Source organism: Schistosoma haematobium, chromosome ZW (genome assembly GCF_000699445.3).
Source record: "Schistosoma haematobium chromosome ZW, whole genome shotgun sequence".
Lineage (NCBI taxonomy): Eukaryota > Metazoa > Platyhelminthes > Trematoda > Strigeidida > Schistosomatidae > Schistosoma > Schistosoma haematobium.
Window position 1 is genome coordinate 42,171,634 of NC_067195.1, and position 23,412 is coordinate 42,195,045.

At 39.8% G+C, this 23,412-nt stretch overlaps 1 protein-coding gene across 2 annotated transcripts in view; it reads right to left on the minus strand.

The window, feature by feature from the left end:
• The window catches only part of ABHD4_2 (Alpha/beta hydrolase domain-containing protein 4), a gene marked incomplete at its 5' end in the record, with an annotated part of 31,496 nt that extends 13,506 nt beyond the window's left edge, over positions 1 to 17,990 (minus strand). For both annotated transcript variants that reach the window (XM_051218761.1, XM_051218760.1), the window contains 5 exons: positions 4,654 to 4,901; positions 7,995 to 8,235; positions 17,349 to 17,763; positions 17,803 to 17,900; positions 17,935 to 17,990. In XM_051218761.1, coding sequence (XP_051071495.1) covers positions 4,654 to 4,901; positions 7,995 to 8,235; positions 17,349 to 17,763; positions 17,803 to 17,900; positions 17,935 to 17,990 — 1,058 coding nt within the window. The remainder of the gene's footprint in view (positions 1 to 4,653; positions 4,902 to 7,994; positions 8,236 to 17,348; positions 17,764 to 17,802; positions 17,901 to 17,934) is intronic.
• Positions 17,991 to 23,412: the final 5,422 nt, after the last annotated feature.

The following is a 23,412-nucleotide window of genomic DNA, read 5'->3' on the forward strand; positions in this document are numbered from 1 at the left end:
ATCGTGCGATAGGGAGGGCAAAAGTCATTTTTAGAGATATCATGCCTAATTTTAGTCAATTAAAGACGGACGTTTCCTAACATTTATTTGATAAGGAAGCGTACATTGACTGCGAGAGGTGCTGTTGTACTGTGGTCATGAAGAAAACAATGTCTCGTGTATAAAGATGCACGAAAAGCAATTCTAGGATCGGAATCATATGGATTCAGGATAATCAAAGCATCCTTCAAAACAAAGGAGAGGATCACAATTAATGCTATCCAGTGCCATGCGCCCACCAATGATAGCAATGAGGACGATAAATACAAGTTTTATGAGAGGCTGCAGTAGATTGTAGAGGAATGTCTCGGAAAGGACCTGACCGTCCTGATGGGAGATTTAAACGCCAAAATTGGAAAGGACAACACCGGGTATTAAGATGTCACGAGAAGACATGGACTGTGAGGAAGGAATCGAAATGGTGAGACATTTGCAAATCTATTTGCTTTCAACAAATCAGTATTTCAAACAGAGTGGTTAAATGGGAGGACTGCCCAAAACACCATATATATGAGAAAATATGGCATGCTCACTCATATTATAGGTGAAATTCATTGAACAAAAGTAAACAAAATTCAGAATAACACGGAACAGAAAGAAATACCATGTAACCATGTAATACACTGAATCAAGGGAAAAATATAGAAGATCACAGCGACCGATTGGTCACAAACAAGAAACATCAATCACTGAGGCCAAACAGCAGCAAAACAGATGGATAGAGAGAGCACTTTGAAGAGCTCCTGAATAGAACAGCTACACTGAACTCAACGAAAATTGAAGCAGCACAGACAGACCATCTTGCAGATGCCCAACCAACAATAAAATAAATCGGCATGGCCACCAAACTAACAAAGGCTGGGAAAATAGCAGTTCCAGTCAATATATCTATGGAAGCACTGAAGTCTGTAAGTCTGAAGACTGCAAAGATGCCCACACTATTTTCTGAAAGATCTGGGAGAAGGGACAAATACCAGCGGACTGGGAAGAGGGATACCTCATCAATATACCAAAAAGAAGAGATCTGAGCAATTGTGAGAACTACAGATGGATCACACTACTGTCAGTACCAGGAAAAGTTTTCAACAGAGTGTTGTTGAGCCGAATGAAAGATTCAGTAGATGTCCAACTTCAAGATCAACAGGCTGGATTTTGTAAGGATCAATCGTGTACTGACGAGATGGCCACACTACGGATCATTGTTGAGCAATCAATTGAATAAAACTCACCACTATATATCAACTTCTTTGGCTATGAAAAAGCATTTGACAGTGTTGATGGGAAAGCCTCATGGAACGTTTCCCGATACTATGGTGTACCTGAGAAGATTGTCACCATCATACAGACTTCTTGTGAAGAACTATGCTGCAAATTCATGCATGGAGGGAGGCTCACAGATGCATTACAAGTGAAGACCAATGTTAGAAAAGGCTGCTTACTCTTTCCTTTTCTATTTCCTCTAGTGGTTGATTAGACCATTAAGACCTCTACAGCTCAGAGAAATTACGCAAAACAGTGGATAGTTTTCACGCAACTAGACGATTCGGACTTCGCAGATGACCTAGTTCATATATCCTATACACACAGACAAGTGCGGGCGAAGACAGTCAATTTAGAAAGTCTCTCCATCATTAGGCCTCAACATACACAAAGGAAAAAGCAAGTTCCTAGAATACGACACAGCGAGCAGCGACCTAACCACATTTGGTAGAGAAGCTATGGAAGAGGTGGAAACTTTTACCTACCTGAACAGTAGCATTGATAAACAAGGGAGATCTGCTGATGTGAAGGCAAGGATTGGCAAAGCCAAGGGCAGCATTCCTGAAATTGAAGAACATCTAGGACTCAAAAACAACTGTCAGCTAACATCAAAGTCAGAATTTTTAATACGAACGCCAAGACAGTTCTACTACACGGAGCTGTGACATGGGGAACTGCCACAACCATCATCAAAAAGGTACAGGTATTTATAAACAGCTGTCTACGTAAGATACTCTAGATCCGTTGGCCAGATACCATCAGCAGCAACCTACTGCGCCGGAGAACAAACTAGATTCCGACCAAAGAAAAAATTAGGAAAAGATGTTGGAAGTGGATAGGCCATAACATTGTGGAAAGTATTAAACTGCATCACATAGTACGTCCTAATTTGAAATCCTCACGGCAAGAGGAAAAGAGGCAGACCATAAAACACATTACGCCGGGAATGGGAGGCAGACATTGACATAATGGACAGCAATTGTCAAAAACTGGAAAGGAGAGCCCAGGACAGTGTTGGGTGAAGAGTCCTGATTGACAGCTCATGCTCAAACAGGGTTAATATATGTGAATGGTATCCAATTGTCACATCGCACAGGCATAGTGAGATAAGATTAGTAGTAAGAATGCCAGAGTAAGAAAAATTAGTAACATCATCAGTAGCAGTGTTTCACATTTTTGTAAAACAACATGATATTCACATCTTGACTGTAATCGTACATGAATTGTGCGTTTTTAAGTTCCTGATTCGTACATTTACGACACTGTGATTTCGTTTTTGCAACGAATTTCTTGATACTTTATTGTCGCAAGTACTTCATGGTCTATGAACAGCGTAATAAACAAAACTTAATAAATTCTTATACGGTTGATTAGCATGAGGCATTTAAACGATTTAAAATTTAGCATGAGCGATTACCGCTATATGTATACATAAATCTAGAATAAAAACTGCTTTCAGTGAGATTTTCAATGCAGAAGTAGTAAATCCTGGTATGTTGCCAGTAATTCTTTTTAAATGGCTAATTTAAAAGCGTTTACTTGACAGAAGGTATACTGGGTCAGACTTTTTAAATGTGACTTGCAAACAATCCGCAAATGTTTTGATAATAATCACGCCGGGTATCATAGTTAAGTTGTTCTATTTGTGCCTAATAACATTCCGTTGTAATATGTGACTTTTTTGTTTCTATTTAAACGTGACACAACATGTGATGTGATAAACTTAATTTCATGTCAAAAACTGTACCAAGATTATATATATATATATACAGATGGTTACTATGAGATTTATGGAGTACAATGGTATCGCTTGTTTTGAAAAAATTGAGCAACTGAAAAATTAACGTTATGTTTAATTATAAACTAGGTTGTATAAATCAATGAATTTTGATGTCAAACATTTTGATATGCTATTATGGTTTATCCTTTGACAAATGAAAATTAATTCCATATAGCGCTAGAATTCAAAGAATTATAAAGAAAGGTTTTATGAAAAACAGAAGTTATGTTGAGTTTATAAATGATCATATACTGTTATACGGGGTTTTCTGAGTTATGCAGTTTGGTAATTAAAAGTTGAATCACTGACAATTTTAAAGACTTTTTCCACACAGATAACAATAATTCATAGAGCACAATGTGATCGTAGTAATATCGAAAGACAATAAATCGAATGGAAAATCCAGAAAGCAATGTTATGCAAGTGTTTTTGCAGAAATAATAAATAGTCAATTTACTGATAATTATACATAAAAATTATAACTAAAAGGTTACTTATAACAAGAACGAATGAAAAGCAGAATCAGTGTTTGTGGTAACAGCATATGGATCTTCATCTAAACACTGACCATGAAGACAGTATGCTAAGCTACTTATAAAATCAACAAAACAGGATCATAAAAATTCGCTACATACAGTGAACTGTTTATGTAGTTAGCATACATCTACAGGCGAAATTCAAATGTCATTGCTCAGATGTTAGTTAAAATAACGATAGCTTACAGCTAGATCACATTTCACAATAATTACTTTCATGCTATAACATGGTGCCTATTTTCATTCCTTGATGTAACTGGTGGTTAGTGTATCAAAGGTTTTAAAATTCGCTCGATTACATCCTAAACTCTTAATAGTTGTTCATTTATAGAAAATAGGGTCACGACTCGTGACTTCCTACATATTCATCATATGCCTAATCACGGAACGATATCGTTTGGATAAGAATTTCCACCCTTCTATTCACTGATAATCACCTCTAAAACAAACAAGATATAGATTTTCATTCATCCAACTAGAATGATGTACATCACTTTTAAGAGCGTATTGCTCACATGCACTGGGAGACTTATGCGTATACAGAGTCAAGACATTTGTGGACAGCAAATTAATTCGAGAAGAGAATACCAACGTGCAGATACTCAATATATATATATATATATGACTAAGAGAATCAGCCGTCATAAGTCGAAGAAACTATTCACCACAAAAATGTGCGAAAGCCTACAATACAACAGTTACAAAATTAATTACTCTTGCTAAATAAACCAAAAATCTAATTAAATAAAGAACCTCTAGTTACTTTAACACGAAAATACGGGGAAATCACTCTCATTTGACGGGATAAGTTGGTTTTATTGTCTACATACGACCACTGATCCTGACATAATTAAACATTTAGGAAAAGCCTCTGAAAAAGCCTCACAAAAGTTAAAAATAGTTACAATCCCTCAAACAATTTACTTTTCTTTCTACTCCTGAATAACACGAACTTATTTATGCGAAATAACAGTAATCAGATGGTGAACAGTTTAGTCCAGCTAAAAAAACCAATAGATGTAATTAAGACAATGGTACCTTGGATGCTGACAGTTAATATGATAGACGTAATCCAAAGCTACAGACCCATCCAAATCATTTAAATCAATAGAATCCATTGTATTGGAATTTGATTTGTCATAGACGGTCTCCCCAGTCTTCATCGTTCTGTGGATCGGTGATGGAGGCTTGAAAACATCATCCTCACCATTAGTTGACTGAATGTGATTATCGTAAGAAAAATTCTGGGTCGATTCAAGTTGTTCTGCTCGAGGTATTTCTGTCATCTTAGGAATTAAAAAATGTTGGATATTAGAATTGTAATCTAAAATTACACATTATCGTTTACTTACTAGACATTTACAACAAGAAAAGTGTCTAACATTGATGCATAAATTTCATGCAAGTTATAAAAAAATCCACTCAGATTACGGAGAGCGCCTGAAGACGAAATCGTCGAACCGAGTAACATATTACCGATTCGCCAGTATAAACTGCTAAGGAGAACCCAGATTACTTACATGTTATCTTTTTTCTTAAAGAATAATCTCGATGACATTTTTCTAAATTATATTTCAGTAGTGATCTACACTGTTATCAGATTAGTTGTTTTTAATTACAGTCTGCTAGTTGTCTTATGCATCCCAACGTCAATGAGTGTTACTTTGTAAATGGAGTTGTTGAATTTTCGATTTTTGGTTCGAAAGATAACGTTGTCCTAAAACGTCCCTTCTCTATTAGGTGCGTGGATCATTACCGTTGAAGCGTTTTTCTTAGACGTCCAGTCTGTTAAGTTCTCATTAGTCTTGTTAGCATTAAAAGATTCTCAAATTACCGTAGGCCCAACCTAAAACCAATCACAATTACATTATAAAACTTAAAATAAACAAACAACCAACCGACAATTGATAAACACTGATAAAAACAAGTTCAAAATCTGCTTCCAGGTTTTAAAGTTCTTTTATTAACGAAGTATATATATATATATATATATATATATATATATATATATATAACTATCCTATCAGGCTTTTTGAACTTCGTAGATGATTGACAGGTTCACTATTATTTTTTTAAATACTAAAACAACTCTGCCTGAGGTTTTTCTAGGGTCAGTAATCTCATTCCGTGAAAAAGAACTTTGCTAAGAAACGACAGCCAGAAAAATTCATTTTAATCATTTTAAATCTGCTCAAGGAGTACAAGGGGCAACATTTAGAAGAGTTATGATGCCTTATGATAAAAGCCGAGATTCTTCAGAAGTCACGAGGCCGATTGTTTTTCTAAAAATCAGAGCAACAATTAACATAGGTACATTGGATGTCGCCACAATGTAGGAGACTGAGAGGACCAGTCAAGTTGTCGAGGAAATGAGATAGAACCTGGAGGAGCTTGGAACAAGCAAAAACCGTTAGAAGCAAGCTGGATAGAAAAGATAAGCTTCGAGCGAGGTTCTGTTGCACTCTGATCATGAAGAAGAAAATGTCTCGTGTATATAGGTAGTTGCACTGATGTTCTTCAAAGAAACATGAAAAGCACTTATAGTATCGGAATCTCATGGATTCAGGATCATCAAAGCATCCTTCAAAACAGCTTTTATGTCTGAATGTATTCCTGATCTTTTGTTTCGCTTTCTTCCAGCATCACGTTTGCATTGCTTAGCCATGGCGTTTCTTCTTACGGCTGAAACAAGTACGCTTTTTCAAGTTCATACCTTCCTTGTACCGAGCACCGTTCATCAGGTACTTTGTGATAGTCGTAAACTTGCCAGACAGTTACGTTGCATAAGCAGCACCACAAGTTTAGCACAGAAATGTGAAGTTTCGGTTAGGTGTATGTTCTCCAACGTCATAATTTCTACAAGGCGCCATTTTTGTACGGATTGTAACGACTACGAAATCACAATACTGCACTAACATGCAAGCACATTTATTCAGTAGTTAATATATCGGCATGAATATTCTGTTATACGATTCCGCTGATTTTATCTAATTTAAAGGCCTACCTGGGTAGCTTCTCATCTGTTAGCCCATGTTGCAAATTATTGATCGTGCTTATATAAATGATGTGAACCTGCTATGTCAAAGATCAGCCTATCCCTGAATTCATTACTACAGTTGACCATGATCCTGTCGGGCACTTAGGCACATGCAGGTCAGTACGGTACAGTAATAATGAAATCCAGTTTAGAGTAAATCGGAAAATTGAAAATAGAGGTCATTTTAAAACTTCCAGTTCACAGAACTAACGAGCGAATCTACCTACATTACCATATTTCGGAACAGTGAACATCAACTCTGGGATAAAGGTACATCCAGCTGACGAGCATCCTGGATCCCGCTGCTGGCCATCATACATCTTTGCTTATAATGCTTGTGACCCAAGGCAACACCAAGGCAATCCGCACAGGATGCATATATGCCAATAAAAAACGATCAATTGCAGTCCTAAACATCAATAGGATGATTCAAACGAACAACACAGTGATAGCTATCGTTTCCAACTACAGAGTACGGTTATCTTTTACACCCCGATTAAAATGTACGGCATATGAAGACAGTATTTGGCTTCAAAAACTGTTGGAATCTCTTGATATCCTCACCTCTGTTCTCATTCTAATCTGTTCATCTAGAATTGAGCACTTCATATCGATGTTAACAGTGATTGGAAGTGCTTAAAACCGATGGGAATCACTCCAGTCAATGGAAATTAACGGCCTTATTGATCGACTTACTAACCCCACTTAACGTTTTACGCCTGACAGTCATACCCGTTTGTAAACAAGCAGTCTTAATGAGAAAACCGAATTAGGCTGAACTGCTTGTGAAACAACACTGTGCTGAAGTCCCATAAATACTTAACAATCAACTACGAATAGTTTCACCTGATATAGTAAATATCTCCATAATTTTCTCTAGATTGAATGAACTCATGTTAAAGACAACTTGAAATATATTAAATCTTAATATACAATAAACTGCACAAGATACAGAAGTAGTGGCTTAGTACTTAAGCTATTCCACTTTCGGCCACCAAGTTCCAAGTTCGAACTTCGCTCCATTTCCTTCTGTCCGGACAGCCGGGTAATATCATGAGACCTCACACTCTGTATGGCTCATACTCAAGTACCTGGTGAATGAGTTTGTTCAATTTATTTAAGTATTATCAGACAAAAATTACTAACCCATTATTAGCAAGTATGTGAAACATATGATTATAATTCTATAAATTACGGGGTATAGCTGGACCACTACGTCTTCACAATAAGCTAATAAACGTACTTTCTCTTCGAAACATTTTTATACTTATCGTATAGTTCGCTATTCCAACAGACAACAACAACTATTTAGATAACAAAATTTATCGAAAACATATCTCACCTCTTCCACGCGAATGGGTCTTTGATCGAAAAACCCTCTTAGATCCTGACGGAAATAGTGGATAAGGCTAGGCCCGAAAGGCCCGGCAGCACGAAGAAAGGATAAAGGATTAAAGGGACGGAATATTTGACGGAAAGTCGAAAATATCCATGCTTGAGCTGCACCTACATTCGACTGATCTTTAACTTTTAAAGGATCCTCGACAAAACCCCAAGGATCTGCTAGGATCAAATGAACAATCCTAATTAAAAAGAATAAAAAGCATTGACAATTTTTAGTAAGCAAAACCATTATTTTAATGCTATTCATACAACACTCAAGTATTTTATAAACACAATAAAGTATTTCACGACGTATAAATTCCAAGCTGATACAATATCGAACCTAGAACAATAGTGCACTAGCCCAAGTCTCTATATTTCAAAACAGACATAAAAAAGACAACAGAAACAAGATTAAGTAAAAAATAAGTGGGTCCGAAGCAAAGAACGTCAGTAGAGCTGGCCTACTGGTGGTTTAAAGAAGCATTATTACAATTTTACTTAACTGAGATTGGTAACAAATTCTCTCATGAAATGAATCAATTCCAAAGCATAGTAACTCAGTGAACTTCTCTAATATTTTTATTCATTAATAATATTTATGTTCGAGATGGACGAATAGGAATATACTATAAACATTCTGCATCACAATCTTCTTGAATAATTTAAATATTCCATCCGCAGAATTATGTTCATTCAGTGCTTTTAACTGTTTGGATAGATAACGTTATGAAAGTATTCCCTAGATTTAATAACCACGTCTTACAAACACTTAGTAGTCAATCATAACCATTGTATAGTCTAGCATATAGTTGCACAGCAAAATGAAGTTAACAAGCATAATACCAAATGAGTTCATATTATAGCAGTATTAATGATAATGAGAACGACTAAACATTAGGAATATGGTTCTAAAGAGCATAAAGACAGGATATGAATCAGTCACAACGTAGAACCTGATACGTATGTACATCGTTTCAAGTCTCCATAAACCATTAGCGCAAAGATGAAATTTTCGGGCCAAATCTCAGAAAAATAGAGGTAGTAACAGTACCAGTGGTAATAGGAAGGGTTTGGGACTGGAGATACGACTCGACAAAATAGAAATTAGTGAAATAAAGAAGAGGAAATTTAGAATCTCAGAATTTTGGGGAAGACAAAGAGTGGATGTATTTGCGTCACTGCAAACGGTCGTGAGCTATGTCATTCAAAGTGTCTAACCACTGATCACGATAATCAAGCGGGAGGAAACTTAAATTCAAGATTTAGAGGAAGATAAACAGTAAGTGCATTTGGGCTAGTGTGACTGGTCCTCAACTGTTACTCGACATCTACAATTGATGATTGCGGCTATCTCGTAGAACTCGATCAGATAGTCTGAACTTACCAACAGTTAATTATTTCATGAATTGATGCCAAGTCTTGGTTTAGACGTCCCTATGTTTATTACAACCAACTCCCATGTTAACCAGCGTTGCGCGTCAGGGTATGAGGTGGTTGGGTAAATATAACACGTTTCAACCATCCCGATCGGTAGATTTAGTCTGACTGCTTGATTTCCCATAATCACCTAGTACAACATATCTCACTTGATTGTTCCTCCATACGCGAGGAAGATACTTATGATCAAACACTTATATCCTATATAAGGCTTCTACATTTATAAACCGTGTTTCTCACGGTTAAGGTGTACGTGTATTTTTGGACTTACAAATTGCAAATCATAACTCCACCTGTAGCTCTTCTAGAGCTAATGCCAGTCCAAAGCCCACAACAAGGAGAAGGGTTGTGCGTGGGGTCTGCAACCACATCCCGTAGAAAACAATCTTGCTAAAAAACGCCGATCAGATTAAACAAGTTGAACCATTAAAGCTCTGCCCTCTGAGTTGAAGGGAGAATTATAATGCCTCAGGATAAAAGCCAAGATTCTTCGGAGGTCACGAAGCCGATGCCCCTTCTAACAAACAGGGCAACAATTTTTATAGGTATACGGAACGTCCGGACAATGTGGGGACCGGGCGGACCAACCAAATAGCTGTGGAAATGAGGAGGCACAACTTGGCGATGCCCAGAATAAGTGAAGCACATTTGACCCAAGCTGAACAGATAAGCCTAGATACGGGAGAGATGCTGCTGCACTCCGGTCACGAAGAGGTAATAGCTCCACACACTCAAGGAGTTGCTCTGATATTGTGCAAAGAAGCAAGAAATCCACCTGTACGATGGGAATCTCATGAATCCAGGATCACCAGAGCATCCTTCAAAAAGGAATGGGATCACTATGAGTGAAATCCAGTGTTGTGCACACACCAAAGAAAACAACGACAACAATAAAGATCAGTTCTATGAGAGGCTACAATCAATCATAGCTAAGTGCCCAGGAAAAGACCTGACCATCCTAATGGGAAACCTAAACGCCAAAATCGGAATGGACAACACTGGATATAAAGATATCACGGGATGACATGGACTGTGGGAAAGCAACAAAAATGGTGAGACATTTGCAAATTTATGTGAATTTCAAAATCGTTATAGGCGGCACAATATTACGAAACAAACACATACACATAGCTACATGATCCACACCGGATCACGCCACGGAGAACCAGATCGATCATATTTGCTTCACTCAAAAATTCAGAGGGACAATGGAACACGTGGGAACCAGGAGAGGAGCTGACGCAGCTTCAGATCACCACCTAGTTGTGGCCAAGATGAAACCGAAACTAAAGAAACCCTGGACAGCTGGAGAAACAGCAGTACAGAGGTTCAATACAACCTTCCTTTGACATACTGACAAACTCAACAAATTCAAGATCATTCTCAACAGCTGGTTCCAAGCCCTACAAGATCTACTCAAATAATGAGAAGAAACTACTGTGGAGAACAGCTGCGAAGGGATCAAAGAAGCAATGACTTCAACGTGTCAGGAGGTTCTGAGCCGGAAGAAGCATCATAAGTAATGGATCTTTATGGAAACCCTAGACAAGATTCAGGTAAGGAAGAACAAAAAGACTGCAATAAACAACAGCCAAATAAGAGCAGAGAAAGTCAAGGCACAAGCTGAATGCACAAGAGCAAACAAGCAAGTGAAGAGGAGCATTAAGGCCGACAAGCGTAAATATGTGGGAGACCTAACAACGACAGCGGAAAAAGCTGCAAGAGAAGGGAATATGACACGGCCATATGACACAACGAAGAAACTAGCAGGGAAATTTAGTAAACCAGAGAGATCAGTCAAGGACAAAGAAGAAAAACAAATCACCGAGATTCAAGAACAGACGGGTGGATTACTTCGAGGAACTCTTGAATAGACCAGCTCCACTGAACCCTCCGGACATGGAAGCAGCATACACAAACATTCCCATAGATGTCTCTCCACCAATGACGGAAGAAATCAGCATGGCCATCAGACAAATCAAAGAGTGAGAAAGCAGTAGGACCTAACAACATACCGACTGAAGCAATGAATTCAGACATGCAAGTAACTGCAAGCATGCTCCACGTTCTATTTAGAAAGATTTGGGGGACGAACATGTACCGATAGACTGGAGGGAAGGACACCTCATCATAATACCAAAGAAAGGAGATCTGAGCAAATGTTAAAACTATAGAGGTATCACACTACTATCTGTACCAGGAAAAGTTTTTAACAGAGTATTGCTCAGCCGGGTGAAAGATTCAGTAGACGATCAGTGTGGGGATCAACAGGTCGGATTCCGTAAGGATCGACCGTGAACAGACCAAATCGCGACACCATGGATCATCGTTGAACAGTCATTGGCTATGAGAAACAATTTGACAGCGTGGATAGGAGGACTTTGTGGAAACTTCTTCGACACTGTGGTGTACCTGAGAAGATCGTCAACATCATCCAAAATTCATACGACAGACCAGAGTGCAAAGTTGTGCATGGTGGACAGCTGAAAGACGCATTCCAATAGAGGACCTGTGTCAGACAAGGCTGCTTACTCTCTCTTCCTCTTTCTTCTGGTGGTCGATCGGATTATGAAGACCTCGACATTTGAGGGAAAGCATGCAATACAATGGACAGCTCAGAATCACCTGGAAGATCTGGACTTAGTAGATGACCTGGCCCTTCTATCCCATACACACCAACAAATTCAGATAAAGACAGCTAGTGTAACAGCAGCCTCTGCATCAGTAGGCCTCAGGATACACAAGGGAAAAAGCAAGATCCTCAAATACAGCACGGAAAACACCAACACAATCACACTTGATGGAAAAGATCTAGAAGATGTGAGATCTTTCACGTCGCCCTCAAATGCACTGGTACGGCCGAAAGTGGGGAGAGTTCACTCTCCCTCTCGAAATACACTCACATGGTGACGGGTACGCCAACATTATAAAGGAATTCCTACTCACTGCCTTCTCGCGGCGGGGGTGTAGTTTACGACTGAGAGGACATAAAGAGAACATCCGGCGCTTCAACTGGATTGGTTGGTACGGAAGATCCACTCGGTAGGGATGAAAAACCCTGATTCTAAACCAATGGTGCACATGGGCTCCAGGATCCTGAGGGAACAAATTGCAAATGAACAAAACGTTGGACACCAGCTGCCATGTGACTGTATCTCCTGACGTTGCTCCACTGCCTTGTGGTCAGACTCCGCGTGTGGCCTCCTAAGAAAACCACCTGTTTCGATCTGGCCACTCGGGCAGTATCACAGCCCACACACAAATAAAATGAAATGACGATAATTACTGAAAATACTACTCTCGCCTCAATTAAAATTCAGACAGTTCACATTCATTTTTATTTTTTATATACTACGACACTTATCAACTCTCTTTTATTCCCACTTTATGTATCGCGATTTTTCAACTCATACAACAGCTTGCATATGGTGGAAACTCTGTTCTATCTAAACGATCTCGAGTCACTGACTGGTCGAAAGTTGAATCCTACCATCGACTACAAATACTGACCCAATGTTTCTTAAATCGAATAAATACCATTCAAAATGGCCTTTTTCAACGTTTGCACACTAATGCGAATCGGACAACAGATAGGGTTGACTGTGTCTTTAGAAAGTCTCAACATTTATGTCTGTTGTCTATCCAGGACTTTTATTCAACACTAGTGAAGTACTACAAATTAGCTCTCCATTTATCGCTTCGAAAAGCCTGTTTTACGTGCGTTTATCCGGGGACCCTGTGGCATCTTTGTCTGGTTATGCGGACGTTGGTGTCGCACTAAGCACTAGAGCTGAGGCAGAACTAATACATTGGATCCCCATTAATAGTCGGTTATGTGTTGTTAGATTAGAAAGCTCCATCAAAGTAAGAAGAATTCGGTGTAAGAAAAGATGTTTTTCCTTAGTCTCTGCCTATCCCATGACAGATTACAACCGGAATGCAATCAAGAGTGAACTTTAACACCAGTTAAATGATCTCCGGAAAGCTCCTTCGACAAATATTGTAGTGCTAGACGGAGACTTGAATGTACAAGTCTGGTGTCCAGACACAAAAGAGAGTCGTTTAGGTGGCCGATGGAAACTTGTTGGTCACAGGTTAGATAACAGGGACCGTCTACTGCAACTCTGCGCAGATCACAACCTGTTTCTAGCTAACACTAACTACCGGCACAGTCATCGCCGATGTGCCACATGGCGCCCTCGCTCTACATCTCAAGCCTGGACTCTGACCACATCACGATCACCTACCTTTGGTGTGGCTCTGGCCAACAAATCAATTGTCCTAAACGAATCGATGTCAGCAAATTGGTTACAACTTTTGTTGCAACTAAATATCAAACCGAGCTAGGTTCAAGGCTAGCTAACATCCCACCGGAAAGTATAAACGAGCATTAGTTGCAATTGCACGACACCATGAAAATTGAGAGTAAAGTCACTTGCAGCTTCGTGAAACGTCCAGTTCATAAGCATAAGGTTTCTACAGGGTCCTTACAACCCATTGAAGCACATCAGTCTACTCTGGGTGACCTCGAGCTTGGCCACAAACGAAGATTGTCACGCAATGAAGATGTGCATAGCTTGCATAAGAACCGAGAAACCTGGTGGTCGGAGCGTGCCAATAGGTTGGAAGCAGCAGTTGCATCTGGTAACTACCGGAAGGTCTTTCAACTCATCCAAGTCACTGCCAGCAAGACGTCTGGTGTGAGTTAAACAATCTGTAAAGATGACAGAGTGTCAATCACCAACATCTACTGACATCTTGGACGATGGGCAGATTTTTTGAGGCAGCTCAACTGATCTGGTGACGACCGTCTGGTTAAGTAACTGACTGAGTTGTTTAAAAATTTCTAGTAGTTACAAGGTGTTCCAATATCGTGGAATGAGTCGATAGTCGTCTTTATCTTTAATAGGAGTTCACGTAATCTATGCAACAACTATTGGGGGATAAGTCTACTTCCGATTGTGTCCAAACTATTGGCTTCCGTCATACTTCGCAGATTGTTTAAAACAGAAAAGATCGACTCGCAAAGAGCAGGTTGGTTTTCGTTCTTATCGAGGCTGTTTTGATAATCTTTTCACCCACCATCAAATATCAGAGCACCGTCATACTTATTACAAGCCAACAGTCCTAGTGTCTCTTGACATCAAGGCCACCATCAATTTGTTAGACAGGACTGTTCTACGGGATTGTCTGTTGAAGAAGGGTGTGCCTGAGAAGTTTATTAACATCTTAAAAGCCTCATATACAAACACCTCAGGAAGAGTGAAGGCATACGACCACCTGGGTAGCTGCATAAGTGCTGGTGGTGGCGTGAGAGATGAGATCGATTCACGTATAATGAAAGCCAGGGCAGCTTAAGCCAATCTGGATCATCTTTGACGCCTTCGTGATGTCAGTCTGGCTGTAAAAGGTCGGATCTACAACGCGTCGGTGAGATCAGTTTTGCTCTATGCTTGTGAAACCTGGCCTCCTCGAGTTGAGGATGTTAGACAACTCTCTGTGTTCGATCATCACTGTCTCCCAAGGATTGCTGCCATCCAATGGCAACATCATGTTAGTAATGCAGAGGTTCGGCATCGTGTGTTCAGGCACAGAGACGATAATTCAATTGGTGTCACCATCCTGAGACATCGACTTCGGTAGCTTGGACATGTTCTACGAATATTGTCCCGGAGGATCCCTCGTCATGCATTATTTGTCGACTCTGGGACTGGTGGCAAAAAGCGGAGGTGGTCGGTAGACGACATGGAGTAGTAGTATGAAAGAGAGTTGTGCAGGACTGACTTCTGTTGGTCATTCATGACTCTCTGGTTAGGATCTCAGAGATGGTGTAACACAGTGACTAGAAATGTTATCAGAAATGGCTCAGAATAGAAGCCAGTAGCGATCCTGCTGTGACTCTTTTATTTTCTTCATAAAAAAATGGTAGAATTCTTTGTGGTTATACTTTTGCTAACTGAACTGCCCATCCCATTATTATTATTTAACTGTCATATTCTAATTGCTGTTCGTTATTGAACTCGAATTATTAACTCTGGTGCCGTGTGGCAAATATCTAGTAATAAGAGATAAATTAATGCCTTTTGGATAAATCTTTTGCGAAACCGAAGTGGGTAAGCAAAATAATATATAGTCTAGGGATCAACTAGAAATCCGTATGAACTCATTTGAAAGTGTATTTGATGGGTTAAGTTACATTAACTCATTGGTTATTATGAAGCTGACTACTGAGACGAAAGTTATGATGTTGCAAGTTTGATAGCAGAAGCGGCAAATAATTTAAATAGCCTTTATGTACCCACTCTTAGACAATCCCAAATAATTTGCTTTGATTTACTAACACTTGACATAAATTGTTATGATTTTAAAGAAAACTGCAACCTCTTAAGATTATGAGGAGACTGGGGACTTCAATCGATAGTTCAGTATACTGGTTTTTTCTCACGATAATTATATTCTTCGAGGGGTTGGAGTTCTAGTTAAATACGGCTACGATGCAATGATTCACTATATAAATTTAGTTTCCATGCGACGATCAAATTAGGTCCTGTGAGTTCGATTCTCCAGTCTATGGAAATCAGTAGACTACAAATACAAGGACCAAAATGGTCAAATGTACTTTAATAAACGAAAGTGGGAGCTGAAAGCTCTCCATATTTAACAACTGAACCAAAACCATTTGGGAAAACAACCAAGAAAGATCGTCGAGTCCGTGTACAGAAACGTTCTCGTGATAGATGTATAACTGGCCGTTTAAAATTTGGAAATCCTAGATGTCTCATTCTTGTGACGAACTGATTGACATTCGAGTCCTAAAATACGGTAACAGCTGTACATAATCAAATGTGCAAGTCATACATGATGGCTAGATCTTTGAAAAACGGGACCCCGACAACCTAGGATACAACAATAAACAAAGTTTTGCTAAACACATGGTGTGCCCCTGGTACGGCCAGAATGTGCGGAGAGTCCACTCCTTGAAATGCTCTCATATGGCCACGCGTATAAAGCCTCTGCCAGGGAAGTCCTACTCACCGCCTTCTCGTGACGGGGGTGTTGTTTACGGAACTGAAAGGACGAAAAGCGAATATTTAACGCTTTAGTCGGGTTGGCGGATATAGAGGATCCACCTAAGGGAGTTGGAAAACCCTGATTCTAAACCAATGGTGCACATGGGCTCCAGTATCATAAGGGAACAAATGGAGTATGACCCAATCGTGTCACCGGCTACCATGAGACTGCATCACCTCACAATGCTCCACTGCCTTGGGGATTAGACCTTTATGTCGGAGGCTCCGGGTGTAGTCCCCTAAGAAAACCACCTGCTTCGGTTCGGGCACCCCGGCAGTATCACAGCCCTCGCACAAATCAAATGAAATTTGTGTGGCGCATATGTATCTGGTGCCCTCTTGTACCAGTATTTATGTGTTTAAATAAATAATAAAACACATGGTGTTATGATTCATTGCACTACAATGACTTACTCGAAAAGTACGAGCTCACGTGTTTTTAAGGAAAATACAGTAAACTCATTTCTGCAATCGCATACTTATTCGGGGTTCTGCTCACCGCTTATAATTGGAATCACACAAACAAACTGGAATGACTGAGTTTGTACGTTACGATTCAAATTACTTATTACACAAATGCAACGAATAGATATTCGTAGCAGGGAAAAAGCTGGGACTATCACCTACATTTTTATTTACCGTTGCACCATTTGCAATGTTCCTATAGTATAATGAGATCCTGGGAATTTGAGACACTCTTGGTATTAAAGTAACAAAAAACAAGGTACCACATGGCCTATTATTGATTTAAATAAAGGGGAAAATCGAAAACTGAGTAAACGTTTGGTAAAATCACAGCTTACCTGTTGGAGTGAGTAAGTGCATAAGAACAAGCTAGGAAACCACCCAAACTATGGCCAAGTAAAATAAACTTCTCCAGGTTTAACGATGATCTCCACTGCTCAATAGACTCGACCCACTTTTGCTCTACTGCAGTGGCGTCGACTGGGAAAGGAGGTCGAGAGCTTCGTCCGAATCCGAGAACATCAAGTGAATACACAGGGCGATAGCAGGCGAACGCATCAATGTTTTTACACCAAAGAGCAGATCCAGAACCAAATCCATGGACCAATACAATGGGAATGGCTTGGTTTGTATCTGTGGTTCTGCCTGTAGGCGATATTTGGTCCGATTTATGACGTCGGAAGACAAAGGTTCTGATGTAGCAGGAGCCATTGAAAATAGGCACGAAAAAAGCCTCGACACCGCTTTTTATTCCTATATGTCAACAGGTTAAAATCGTAAATGAATAAATACGTGACAGCAGTTTTTGCTCCGAGGATTTTAGAAGATCATTTGATGTACGACTCCATCTTAACCAAAATGGAAATCTACTTTCTTTGTTGCTAACGTCTCTGAAAGTATTATTCAAGAGAATTCAAGACATACATCTCCCCAATATTGCAAGATACCGCCATTCCCAGGAGGTCCAATCGCCACCGCAAGAAATCTAGGCGAAATGATGTGTATAAACAAATGTACTTCACCTGAATCGCGAATTCATTTCTCCCAATAAAAACTGCTTCGTACCCTTTTAAATCGATAAAAAACCTTATTCCCTTTGTTTTATCGTTTCTTAAGAAGTCTTTAGTATTCCTACAGTTAAATCTGGAATAAAAAGTGTGATGGACCAGGAACATTTGATAAACCGAAGAGCAGACTTCTGAATAAAGGGGTCTCAATTGAACGGTTTCAATAAACTCCTTTTGAGAGGATATTGACTATGAACATAATATCGTTTAGCCCCAAATTTTGCTACTTATTGGTCTAGATAACCCGCTTGAGTGTATCAATCAGTTGTGAATCATAGCAAAGTATTACCGTACAAATAAGTCTTAATCATGGCTAATATTACCATATAATGAGCCGAATGTTTCATTTTGAGTTACTGACTTCAGGATAAAAAAGCCATGGTTGGTGGTGACTTAGGAACTAAAAGGAACGGCACAATGACAGCTATAAAATAGTTTTGCGGTTCATAGTACATCACATATCTTTGTAGAGCTTAGATTATGCTACTTAAGTTGCTTAGAGTTTATTGGGCAAGGTCACGCACTGCTGTCAGTATATACACCATTTGCATCATCCTTATACGACATGGTTGTTGATATTACATTATTCGTTCTGCACCTTTCAGTTCCTGTTTTCTTTACGGTCCTTGATGTTTCCCTTGACTTAGGTATGCTTATCTGTACTACTATCTTATTTTTTAAATTATTTTGTGAGAGCTCGGTTTCTGTTTTTCCATGAAACTGGGGCGGTGATGGTGAACTATTTGTGCAGTATATACGTAAGTGCTGATTGTCATGAAAATCACATTTATTGATTTGAATATAGTTTAGGTCATTAATTATTAGCTGACATGTTATTGATATGATTAACGTTGATCGTATCCAAAACCTTATTACTGCAGGCTGGAATATCCTTTTCATTGTTAAGAAATGTCAGTGTTGTGAACAGAGCTCTGGATAACTTCCTATTATTGAGAAGTAGATTATCTTTCTTATTAATGCCATTGTTTAGTATAGAAGCAAGAAATTAATTCAAAATTAAAATTGTAAATTGCCAAACAGTCTGTCGCCTAATACTAAATAATAAGCCTACCTACGTCCGTTATCCCTCTAGGAGGAGCATAGGCCGCCAACCAACACTCTCCATCCAACTCTGTTCTGGACCATCCATTCCGATTCTTTCCTATCGCTGTTCATTTTGTTGATGTCTGCTACCGATTCCGGCGCAGTATTTTCTTTTGCCTTCCTCTTTTCCGTTTCCCTTCAGAATTCCAAGTGAGCACTTGTAGAACTATGGTCTACTATGATATTAGTACTGCTCTAATAATAGACCTAGTCCTAAAATTGTAGATTCATCATGATATAACTGCCTATTCTATAAGATCTTACGTGGAAGTCACATCATCGTCTACACTAACTCACTGCATCGTGACAGTTACCAATACATGATGGCGAACAAGCTTAGGCTAGAGAAAGAACAATATATTTAATATGAATAGAAGATATAAGGTAACATTCAGCAGAGACCACGCCTGCATGGCCGAACCATGCCATCAGATCAACTCGAATTAATTCAATTCATTGTTCGCGCCTTCTCCATCGTTAGGTGTTTCTCCGCGTTAAATATTGAATATCTATTTTCTGAGTAGTCTCGTGTTCACAGCTTTGTGGATTGTGTGGCTATTGTCCAATGCCACTACACACTTGCTTCGTAATGCAATATGATGTTTTCCGCAACATGTGTCCTATCCACTTCCAACATCTTTTCCAAATCTCTTTTTCAGGTGGAGGCTGGTTTGTTCTCTCCCACAGTAGGCTGTTGCTGATGGTTTCTGGCCAACGAATATTGAGTATCTTGCGCAAACAACTGTTTATAAGTACTTGTACCTTTTCGATGACAGCTGTAATAGTTCTCCGAATTTCAATTCCGTTCAGTAGAACTGTCTTGATATACGTATTGAAGATTCTGCCTTTGATATTGGTTGGCAGTTGTTTTGAGTTCCATATTTTCTTCAACTGTAGGAATGCTGTTCTTGATTTGCCAATTCTCGCCTTTACGTCTTCATCCGATCCTCCTTGTTCATGGACGGTGATTCTCAGGTACGTGAAAGATTCCACATCCTCTAGATCTTTTCCATCAAGTGTGATTGTGTTGGTGTTTTCCGTGCTGTATTTGAGGATCTTGCTTTTTCCCTTGTGTATCCTGAGGCCTACTGATGCAGAGGCTGCTGTTACACTAGCTGTCTTTATCTGAATTTGTTGGTGTGTATGGGATAGAAGGGCCAGGTCATCTACTAAGTCCAGATCTTCCAGGTGATTCTGAGCTGTCCATTGTATTGCATGCTTTCCCTCAAATGTCGAGGTCTTCATAATCCGATCGACCACCAGAAGAAAGAGGAAGAGAGAGTAAGCAGCCTTGTCTGACACAGGTCCTCTATTGGAATGCGTCTTTCAGCTGTCCACCATGCACAACTTTGCACTGTGGTCTGTCGTATGAATTTTGGATGATGTTGACGATCTTCTCAGGTACACCATAGTGTCGAAGAAGTTTCCACAAAGTCCTCCTATCCACGCTGTCAAATTGTTTCTCATAGCCAATGACTGTTCAACGATGATCCATGGTGTCGCGATTTGGTCTGTTCACGGTCGATCCTTACGGAATCCGACCTGTTGATCCCCACACTGATCGTCTACTGAATCTTTCACCCGGCTGAGCAATACTCTGTTAAAAACTTTTCCTGGTACAGATAGTAGTGTGATACCTCTATAGTTTTAACATTTGCTCAGATCTCCTTTCTTTGGTATTATGATGAGGTGTCCTTCCCTCCAGTCTATCGGTACATGTTCGTCCCCCAAATCTTTCTAAATAGAACGTGGAGCATGCTTGCAGTTACTTGCATGTCTGAATTCATTGCTTCAGTCGGTATGTTGTTAGGTCCTACTGCTTTCTCACTCTTTGATTTGTCTGATGGCCATGCTGATTTCTTCCGTCATTGGTGGAGAGACATCTATGGGAATGTTTGTGTATGCTGCTTCCATGTCCGGAGGGTTCAGTGGAGCTGGTCTATTCAAGAGTTCCTCGAAGTAATCCACCCGTCTGTTCTTGAATCTCGGTGATTTGTTTTTCTTCTTTGTCCTTGACTGATCTCTCTGGTTTACTAAATTTCCCTGCTAGTTTCTTCGTTGTGTCATATGGCCGTGTCATATTCCCTTCTCTTGCAGCTTTTTCCGCTGTCGTTGTTAGGTCTCCCACATATTTACGCTTGTCGGCCTTAATGCTCCTCTTCACTTGCTTGTTTGCTCTTGTGCATTCAGCTTGTGCCTTGACTTTCTCTGCTCTTATTTGGCTGTTGTTTATTGCAGTCTTTTTGTTCTTCCTTACCTGAATCTTGTCTAGGGTTTCCATAAAGATCCATTACTTATGATGCTTCTTCCGGCTCAGAACCTCCTGACACGTTGAAGTCATTGCTTCTTTGATCCCTTCGCAGCTGTTCTCCACAGTAGTTTCTTCTCATTATTTGAGTAGATCTTGTAGGGCTTGGAACCAGCTGTTGAGAATGATCTTGAATTTGTTGAGTTTGTCAGTATGTCAAAGGAAGGTTGTATTGAACCTCTGTACTGCTGTTTCTCCAGCTGTCCAGGGTTTCTTTAGTTTCGGTTTCATCTTGGCCACAACTAGGTGGTGATCTGAAGCTGCGTCAGCTCCTCTCCTGGTTCCCACGTGTTCCATTGTCCCTCTGAATTTTTGAGTGAAGCAAATATGATCGATCTGGTTCTCCGTGGCGTGATCCGGTGTGGATCATGTAGCTATGTGTATGTGTTTGTTTCGTAATATTGTGCCGCCTATAACGATTTTGAAATTCACATAAATTTGCAAATGTCTCACCATTTTTGTTGCTTTCCCACAGTCCATGTCATCCCGTGATATCTTTATATCCAGTGTTGTCCATTCCGATTTTGGCGTTTAGGTTTCCCATTAGGATGGTCAGGTCTTTTCCTGGGCACTTAGCTATGATTGATTGTAGCCTCTCATAGAACTGATCTTTATTGTTGTCGTTGTTTTCTTTGGTGTGTGCACAACACTGGATTTCACTCATAGTGATCCCATTCCTTTTTGAAGGATGCTCTGGTGATCCTGGATTCATGAGATTCCCATCGTACAGGTGGATTTCTTGCTTCTTTGCACAATATCAGAGCAACTCCTTGAGTGTGTGGAGCTATTACCTCTTCGTGACCGGAGTGCAGCAGCATCTCTCCCGTATCTAGGCTTATCTGTTCAGCTTGGGTCAAATGTGCTTCACTTATTCTGGGCATCGCCAAGTTGTGCCTCCTCATTTCCACAGCTATTTGGTTGGTCCGCCCGGTCCCCACATTGTCCGGACGTTCCGTATACCTATAAAAATTGTTGCCCTGTTTGTTAGAAGGGGCATCGGCTTCGTGACCTCCGAAGAATCTTGGCTTTTATCCTGAGGCATTATAATTCTCCCTTCAACTCAGAGGGCAGAGCTTTAATGGTTCAACTTGTTTAATCTGATCGGCGTTTTTAGCAAGATTGTTTTCTACGGGATGTGGTTGCAGACCCCACGCACAACCCTTCTCCTTGTTGTGGGCTTTGGACTGGCATTAGCTCTAGAAGAGCTACAGGTGGAGTTATGATTTGCAATTTGTAAGTCCAAAAATACACGTACACCTTAACCGTGAGAAACACGGTTTATAAATGTAGAAGCCTTATATAGGATATAAGTGTTTGATCATAAGTATCTTCCTCGCGTATGGAGGAACAATCAAGTGAGATATGTTGTACTAGGTGATTATGGGAAATCAAGCAGTCAGACTAAATCTACCGATCGGGATGGTTGAAACGTGTTATATTTACCCAACCACCTCATACCCTGACGCGCAACGCTGGTTAACATGGGAGTTGGTTGTAATAAACATAGGGACGTCTAAACCAAGACTTGGCATCAATTCATGAAATAATTAACTGTTGGTAAGTTCAGACTATCTGATCGAGTTCTACGAGATAGCCGCAATCATCAATTGTAGATGTCGAGTAACAGTTGAGGACCAGTCACACTAGCCCAAATGCACTTACTGTTTATCTTCCTCTAAATCTTGAATTTAAGTTTCCCTCCCGCTTGATTATCGTGATCAGTGGTTAGACACTTTGAATGACATAGCTCACGACCGTTTGCAGTGACGCAAATACATCCACTCTTTGTCTTCCCCAAAATTCTGAGATTCTAAATTTCCTCTTCTTTATTTCACTAATTTCTATTTTGTCGAGTCGTATCTCCAGTCCCAAACCCTTCCTATTACCACTGGTACTGTTACTACCTCTATTTTTCTGAGATTT